This window comes from Onychomys torridus, chromosome 21 (genome assembly GCF_903995425.1).
Source record: "Onychomys torridus chromosome 21, mOncTor1.1, whole genome shotgun sequence".
Classification (NCBI taxonomy): Eukaryota; Metazoa; Chordata; class Mammalia; order Rodentia; family Cricetidae; genus Onychomys; species Onychomys torridus.
In genome coordinates, this window is record NC_050463.1 from 29,603,847 (window position 1) to 29,612,830 (window position 8,984).

General features: G+C 46.2%; 1 protein-coding gene across 1 annotated transcript in view; it reads left to right on the forward strand.

The window, feature by feature from the left end:
• Positions 1 to 7,907, forward strand: part of Xdh (xanthine dehydrogenase) — a 66,249-nt gene extending 58,342 nt beyond the window's left edge. Inside the window, exons 32-36 of the mRNA XM_036171334.1 lie at positions 934 to 1,048; positions 1,847 to 1,912; positions 3,458 to 3,646; positions 5,319 to 5,495; positions 7,308 to 7,907. Of these exons, the coding sequence (XP_036027227.1) occupies positions 934 to 1,048; positions 1,847 to 1,912; positions 3,458 to 3,646; positions 5,319 to 5,495; positions 7,308 to 7,358 (598 nt within the window). The 3' untranslated portion in view covers positions 7,359 to 7,907. The remainder of the gene's footprint in view (positions 1 to 933; positions 1,049 to 1,846; positions 1,913 to 3,457; positions 3,647 to 5,318; positions 5,496 to 7,307) is intronic.
• The last annotated feature ends 1,077 nt before the right edge of the window (positions 7,908 to 8,984 follow it).

Here is an 8,984-nt window from a genome sequence, read left to right on the forward strand (position 1 = left end):
TTTGTTACCTTTACTCTGTTCTGCCCATGCTGCTTCCTCTCTGTCTGGCTGGAGATTCCTCAAATCTCTGCCCTTTTTCTTCCCAGAATTCTCTTTGTCCTGAAAATCCTGCCAAGCTGTTGGCTCTTCAGCTTTTTATTAAATCAATCTGAGTGACAAATCTTCACAGTGTACAAAAAGATTATTCCATAACACATAATCACATAAATAAATGTACATTATATAGTAAATATATGTGTGATATATAATACCACAGGGACAGCACACTTTAAGCTCTGGGCTTGTGAATACACATGCATTTGGTTCATACACTATGGCAGCTGTACAGGGCACTTAGGCTCTGAAACAGAAACACACACAGAACTCAACATCTGCTTCTCTTAACATTTTTTCTTAAATCCCTTGTTGAGGTCCCAAAGGGGCCAAGAGATGGGGAATGGCTGTGTAAGGATGCACCCAGGCTTCTCTGAGGCCCTGATCTTGTGACTGTTTACCTGGAGAAAAGTGAGCAGGTGAACTTGTGAGAACAGTTCAGTACCTTCCCAGGCAGAGCTTCAGTCAGTGCTGAGGACCTTGGATTCTGGCTCACTCACTCACTCTTTCAGGAAGTGATTTTCACATCCTTCATGAGCCCAGGCACATCTGTCACTGTTGTCCCTACCACGTAGAAACCAACATGCTTCTGCTGAATGCTGCCAGGTTGTACAGAATGCTTAGGATGCAGTTTTTGGAAAAATGAAACATGAGCCAAATGCTCTAGAATATCTGGGTTTCATTAAAAGTTTGGAGTATTTGAAATGCATGAGCTTTTGGGGGATGATGAATGGGGGAAAAAAAGACCTTTAGGATTTACAGATTTGTGGAGCAAGAAGTATGTATGGAAGGGGGTGGGTTTGCCAAACACACATAAGCCTTTTCCGGTTTCTCTTGCAGGACACCCAACCTTGGCTATAGCTTTGAGACCAACTCCGGAAACCCCTTCCACTATTTCAGTTATGGGGTGGCTTGTTCCGAAGTGGAAATTGACTGCTTAACAGGGGATCATAAGGTAAGACATTTGCAAAACTTTGGCCTAAGAGAGAAGCAAAACAACTAGACTGCAGTCTGAATTGCTGGTCGGAGCATGTTCTCTGGGTGAGGAAATAGGCCTTACATCAGAGGCAGGTGGATGTGCCGTGAAGGCCTGAGAGCACATACCTTAGGCCGTGAGCCACAAAGCTGCTGCCTCAGCCGTTTGACTGTTGCTGTAGTGGAAGCAGCAATGAGCGGGGTGTGCTCCATGAGCTGCTACTTCTGCCCACGGATGTTTAAATTGCAGATCACCCCCTCCCCCACCCCCGTGGCACTAAATCTTCCTGTATTTTTTTTTCAATCATTTATTTATTTTTAATTTTTTTCTTCTATTTGGGAGAGTAAACCTTATGCATACAAGGCCAGAACTCTACCAACTAAGCTGTATCTGAAGCCCCTCAGCTATTCAATAATGTAGGTGGTACCTTACAGGCTCTACAAAATCAGAATGCTTTGGATTCAGCCACAGTATACTTTGCTGACTGCTTTCTCACACAATCCGGCCAGACTGAGGCTCCAAGTCTCAGTCCCTGGAGACCCCTTCTAACCACCCATGGGTGGGTGTGAGATCAGGGCTCCAGCCCACCCCTTACTTAGCTGCTAAGATCTCAAACATCAGCTTTGATAGTGGCAGTCAAGATGTGGTGGGGCTCCCTGTCTCAGCATGCTCTGTGCTTGAGAAAGTGCTATTTGGATTGAGACTTACAATCTAAGTGTCATCAAGACACACCTTGAGAAGACATTCCTTACTTCTCAAACTGTTTGCTGTCCACAGAATCTCCGTACAGATATCGTCATGGATGTTGGTTCCAGCCTGAACCCTGCTATTGACATTGGACAGGTAAGGTGGGGACCAGAGTGGTGACAGACTAAGTCAGCCGTGTGTGCCCACCCCCACCCTGCTTCCTGAAGGTCCCCAGTGACACAGCATGTCGTCATTTTTAAGCAGGCCAGAGCATGGTACTTAGAGAACCTCATTCTGAGTAAAGGTTAGACTTTATGATCATCCGCGGAACTCTCAAAGCAGAAAACAAATAAATATAGATTAACTTGGGTAGGGCATACCCCCCAGAGACCAGCGTGGTGCATGAGGAGACATTGGATGCTCACATGTGACACAGACACACAGGCACACAGACACACACGGACACACACACACACACACACACACACACACACACACACACGCACACACACACAAACACATAGGTGCAAAGGTAGAGATGGGAGGAAAGAAGGAAGAGAAGGAGGGAAGAAGTGAGGAAGGGAGAGAGAGAGAGAGAACACACCTGGGAATAAGCAGGGAAATAGAAACAGATTGAGTCCTAGGCAGTGGGGTCTGAGGTCAGAAGAACTGACTGTCTCCCCATTGCTCACTGACCCAGGACATTAGACAAATTGCTTTGTAGGTAGTAAATGCTACCAAGACTGGAGAGGTGTAGGGCTCCACCAAAAGGTAAAGGTTCAACCACGAGGAGGAAAAGATGGCCCAATGAAAGCTGTATTTGGAAAATATGGAGTTGAGAGAATAGGCCAAGCTGGAGAAGACAGAAGGAGGAATCACAATGGAGAGAGTGGCATCTGGTAGAACATAGAGTGTATTTCTAAAAAGAAAAAGGCCAATCTACTCTTCAGTCAGCACACACACTCGTTACACACACACACACACACACACACACACACACACACACACACGCACACACGCACACACGTATACACACTCAATACTCACTCACTCACTCACTCACTCACTCACTCACTCACTCACTCACTCACTCACACTCATCTGACTGCTTGGGAATGAATGCCCTCTGGAGGCAGGCATTGTGTCAACTACTATGGATGCAAAGATTATTGACAGCGCCCTCTTGTGTTCAGCCTGGGCAGTGCCGTATATCACTCTTCTGAATCGGGGTGGGGGAGCAGATGGGATCCAGCATATAGTTTAGAGGGTGCCCTAGATCTGTAAGCCATGGAGGGGATACTTCCTCCCAGAAGACAGGCGGGATGAGAGCTCAACGAGGCTGGAGGTAAATTTCAAAGAATTTACTCCTCAAGAAATCCCTCGCATGAGCTTGTTTATCGGTGTTGATTCACCAGGGATGATATATAGACAGCGTCTCCATCTACACAGTGGCAGGTTTTGGTGAGAAATGGTACTTGCCACTGTGCTGGCATGTTCTGAGCCTCTGTTCTGCTTAAGACCAAGTTCAGTGACATGCCATCAGAGATGCCTTGGTATCAAGGCAAGAGCCAGACAGGCAGTTGTAGGCTGTTTTTAGCCTCTTTCCAGACCTCACTATAGGTCAGGTTTTGTATCCATTGTAGAAATCAGTATCTGTCCTGGGGCAGGAGGTGGTAACCATGGTCACCTTTTGTCCTGTAGGTAGAAGGGGCATTTGTCCAGGGCCTTGGTCTCTTCACTATGGAGGAGCTGCACTACTCCCCCGAGGGGAGTCTGCATACTCGTGGCCCCAGCACCTACAAGATCCCTGCATTTGGCAGCATCCCCATTGAGTTCAGAGTATCCTTGCTCCGTGACTGCCCCAACAAGAGGGCCATCTATGCATCCAAGGTACTGTGGCTATGGGGCTGTGCTGCCTTCTAACCTGCAAGATGGGAGATCACAGTGGGTGGTAAGGAGTTTCAGTCAGCCACCTGGTGGGTCTGCCCTTGCAGACCCTCCTAAAGAAGGAAGAGAATTCACCTTTTCAGAAGAAGCAGAGACAAGATGGGAGTGTGCTGAGAACACATCTTGAACCTTTTAATTGAAGCTGGCTCCTTCTAGGAGCCTTGGGGAAATTCCTTAACCAAATTCTGTTGGTCAAATTTTGACCTTTGCTCAGGCCTCGGTCATACATCATGGTCCTTGATACTCAGAGATGATTTTATAGATACAGCATCTCAATGTTCTTGTAAGAATCAGCAAATTCACTGGAGAGGAGGGGGACACCTTCCAATATATTCTGTAATCCCCTCTAGTTGTTGAGATCTAAACTTAAAACCTTACTAAGAAGCCTGGGAAATTATGCAGAGAGCTACCTTTATTCCTGTCCTGAGGAACTGCAGAACATGGTTGGAAATCAGCTTAGCCTATTCACATAGTCTCGTGTCTCTGAAGGAAATCATGACTTGTAGCCAATGAAATATTTGCTCATGTCATGGTTTGCTGTTCTGTCGAGGGTGGGTAGGGTCTGGAATACATTGTAATCTTGGCCATTGGTTCTTACAAAGTACAATATATTAGGGCCACTAGACTCAAGAGAAAAACGTATCTCTGGGTCTCGTAATCCCAGAAATTGGGGCTGAAGAGATGACTCAGTGGTTAAGAGCACTGACTGTTCTTCCAGAAGGACCCAGGTTCAATTCTCAGGACCACATGGAAGCTCACAATTGTCTGCAACTCCAGTTCTAGGGGATCTGACATCCTCACACAGACATACATGCAGGCAAAACACCAATGCACATAAATAAGTAAATTATTACAATAAATAACCCCAGAAATTGGGGTCTGTGGTTCCAGGAGGTAGAACCTCAACACATACATTTTAATAAGTAACCTTGGTGATTCTGATGTAGGTTCTACCTATGCCCCATGGGGAAGGAAAGCCAACCTCTACTAGGTAGGAGGTACCTGTAATCCTAGCAGATTCATACACATTATTACAGTGCATGTTAAACATTGCTGTCAGAAGTCCAGATAGACTATTTCCCTGGGCCAGTATCTGAGGAAAGGGCTAAAACACATGCCAAGTTTTTGAACCATGAAACAGTAGCCAGGCATGGTAGTGCACACCTGTAATCCTGGTATTTTAGAGTCTGAGCTAGGAAGATTGTTACAAATTCAAGGAAACCTAGGTTACACAGGGAGTACCAGGCCAGGCAGGACTTCATAGCCAAACCCTGTCTCAGTAACAAAAATAATTATTTAATAGTTTAACTTTCAAAGGTATGTTACATAACTAACGTGTATTTTGTTATCAGAGAAAATGACATAGTATGCTTAAAAAAATCTGTGAAGTTCGGTCATCTAAGAAATAGTTTCTCAGGTCTTTATTAGTTTTGGCTGCCTCTTCTTGCCTTATTTGGTGTGGTTCCATCAGTGCTGGGTGGAGTTGTTCGTGGGCATCACTGGTCGTTCTGGTGAGGCACTCACGGTCTGTTGTCCTGGGTCTGTGGGATGACATGGAGTTTGGAACCACTGTGGTTGATTCCCTGTTCTACGGTCTGTCGTTCTGTCCATTCAGGCTGTTGGGGAGCCTCCTCTTTTCCTAGCTTCGTCCATCTTCTTTGCCATCAAGGACGCCATCCGTGCCGCTCGAGCTCAGCACGGAGGTGATAATGCAAAACTACTTTTCAAGCTAGACAGCCCCGCCACTCCGGAGAAGATCCGAAATGCTTGTGTGGACCAGTTCACCACTCTGGTAAGATACTTCTGAAATTCCCGTTTTACCCCGGGGAGAGGGGGGGAGCACGGGTGCCCGCCAACTGGCAGACTTGAGGGGAAGGTTCCACAGAGAAAAGTCAGGGTCTGTTTCCTGGGGTCAAGGACTGCCCTCATTGAGCCGTGTGGGACACTGAGTTGAACTCACCAGGGAAGATGAGCACCTGCTTTGAAGCTGCAGCTTGCAGACTAGCTTCTCGCGAGGTGGGAGGGTTGTGTGCGAGCATGCTGTCCAGCTGCTACCCACAGATTTCATCGTTTCCCAGCTGGCTGCAGGTGATGGATGAATCTTCAGAAGAGCCCAATCTTTGCTGCTAATCCCTATCATCTGGGGACTCCTCTGTTAAAAACACCGTGTGGGGCGTTGTGGAGAGGGAACAGGAAGGAAACAATAGGATTAATGGCGTTTCTTTCAACATTACCATTTGCCTTTCTGACGCTGGGGCCATAAGTACCCTCGAGGACTTTTTGCAGCCTTCTGCGAAGCCAGATGACTACATTATGTGGTGACTGACTTCCATCCTGGAGGGGCATGTAGTAGAACAGTGGTTGTTGACCTTCCTCATGCTGAGACCGTTTAATACAGCTCCTCATGTTGTGGTGACCCCCAACCATAATATTATTTCATTGTTACTTCATAACTGTGATTTTGCTGCAGTTATGAATCATAATGTATGAATTATAATCAGATATGCAGGATCAGGATACCTGATAGGTGGCCCCCAAAGGGGTCATAACCCATAGTTTGAGAACCACTGCAGTAGAGGAATTCTGTGGTCCTCGGCATCCCTTGGGGTAGTTCCCGTGTTTCATGTTAGGTGGATGATGCCAGGCTAAAAGAGACCATGCTTGGAGCATGTTTTTCCTCCATGGACTCTGAGAGCCAGCCCAATCTGAGTTGTGCAATACAGTAGCTACACACAGAGATCTCTAATAGTACTCAGAACCTCTGTTGGATTAGCAGACAGGTAGGGTTTTGAAATTTCACAGCCTTTTTGGGTTTAGAGGTAAAGTGAATATTTACTGCTCCTAAATATTCCTGGCATGAGGAATAGATGGGGGGGTCCTAAAGGGAGGAATATGAGCCACCTAGACCTCAATAATGTCTCCTTGAATGAAGGAGACAGGTGGGTTCCCATCAGGTCACTCTCGTGCCTGCTGATGGCTTTAGCTAGGAGGTGAGGACCACAGAGCTTGTGTGAGGTCTTAGGCTGTGCAGTTCCCACAGCTGTGCGGCTTCATTCCTGTTACCCAGAACCCGCCATGATCCCCACTGCTGATGGTTACCCAAGCCCTGTATCTTTAATCAGAGTGGTACCTATGGGCAGGTTGCAAAGTTAGCAGCTCGCAAGGAATGAGATGCAAAACTCAATCATTTAAAGAGGTCTGCAGAGGCCGCCAGCCCAGAGCAATAACTCTTTTCCTCCATAACACACCAGTGACTATAAACCCCTGTAGTGGATTTGCATGAACAACTAATTCCATGTATCGGTTGTGTTTTCCATGAGTGCCGTGTGTAAAGGGACCACTTCTGTGTTGTTTAATCACTGCCTCTCTCTAGCCCACTGGAATGGTTGCTACATGGCAAGTGTTCAGTAAAAATAAATGAAGAACTAGGAATTTAAGGGGTTCTTGGCTGGGGGTGTTCCCTGTGGCTGAGACTGTAAAATGGGATTTGGTCTTAGCATGGTATTGGCTGCACTAGGAGGAGGTAGCATATATTGGGATAAAATGGGAAGGACACCATGAAAAAAAATAACATGGCGATGAGAATTCTCTTATTTCTTCCTAGTGTATCACTGGAACATCGGAAAACTGTAAGCCCTGGTCTGTGAGGGTCTGAAGAGCAAGTCCCCAGCAGTGTTTTGTACTGCAGTGGGGGCTTCCATGGAGCTGGAAGTGCATACTGTAGTATCTGGATTCCTACTTGCTGCACGGGAGAGCTGTGATTCAGCGGGATGGCATTTTTAAGAAAATGGAATGCATTAAGACACATTTGGTCCAGATAAATGTTGCAAACAAAATGATAAGCAAATGGAGAGATGTTGGGCTTAAGTGGCAAATAAGCAGCTTGGGTCATCTTGAGTCCATTTTTGATGACGTGTTTGAAATGGGCTTAGGAAGCATTTGTGTTATGGAATGGCCTGTGTAGCCAGGATTCTCACACAGCTCCAGAAGCTTCTCTGGATCCAAATGCCTTCTTCAGAAAGCCTTTCCCCCAAACCAGTGAATGCCACATTGTAACCTCAGATCCACAATCATATTTTGCAGCAAGATAGTGGAGGGAGATTAAAACCTCCAACTACTTTTCGTCATGGAAGACAATAAAGAATGAAATGAATTTGAAGTTAGTTCCGGTATTGCTGACTATTAAAGTCAGATTATTCTCTGATGTAAAACTCTGAGCAATCCAGTTATTGAGTACGTACAGTATGAAGGGTCTCTACCACACCTTCATGTATATACAAAAGATTTGGCTTAAGAACTTTCCTTGGAGTAATTTCCACCTAGAAATGATGATACTGAAATCATTATCAGCCATAGAGGAAAGCCCGAGTTTGACATCTGGGTGCCCTTCAAATGTTATCCTCTCTTCCTGTGCTTCATTTTTGTTGGGAAATGAAAGGGTTAGACTCCAGCAATCGCTAAGATCTTCCCCTGCTCTAAGTCTATAAATATATGACCTGAAAACTCCAGTTACATAAGGGAGCTGCAGCAAGCCCTAGCTTCCTTCACTCTTATGCAATGTCTGAGCCCAATGAACCCTGTGTAGATTCCCTCATGTGCTTGCAGTCGGCAAGGAGAACAGGAGAAAGAGAAACATCTCCTTTCATTGCCCTGGCAGGAGGCTCCAGCACAACACAGCCCAGAGTGGACAGTATGATAAGGTCAGGTGCTTTCTGTGAAACTGCCAGCCTGCCAGACAGAGCTGCATTTCTGGCTGTGGAAGGACAGGCAGAGATGATGCCATCCAGTTTTGTTGAATGCTACTAATGTATGCAACTATTAGCTGGTTGGCATGTGAGAAATGCTCATGAGTTATCACATCAGATGCTAACATCTTCCATATTGCAGCCAGTCATTGGCTCTAAAATGTGAACTCTCTCTCTCTGTCTCTCTCTCTCTCTCTCTCTCTCTCTCTCTCTCTCTCTCTCTCTCCCTCTCCCTCTCCCTCTCTCCCTCTCTCCCTCTCCCTCTCCCTCTCCCTCTCTCTCACACACACCATATTCTTTTTCCTTCTCTTTCCATTTTCCCATCTCCCTCCCTCCTTCTTTCCCTCCCTTCCTCTCTCCCCCCTTCTCTTCCTTCCTTTCTTTCTCAGTCCTGTAGAGACAAGATCTCATGTATCCCAGGCTGGCCTCAGACTTGTGTAGCTAAGCATAACCTTGAACTTCTGATCTGCCTGCCTCTATCTCCCAATTGTTAGGCAGCTGCCACCTTGTTCCATTTGTGGAATGCTGGGATGGGA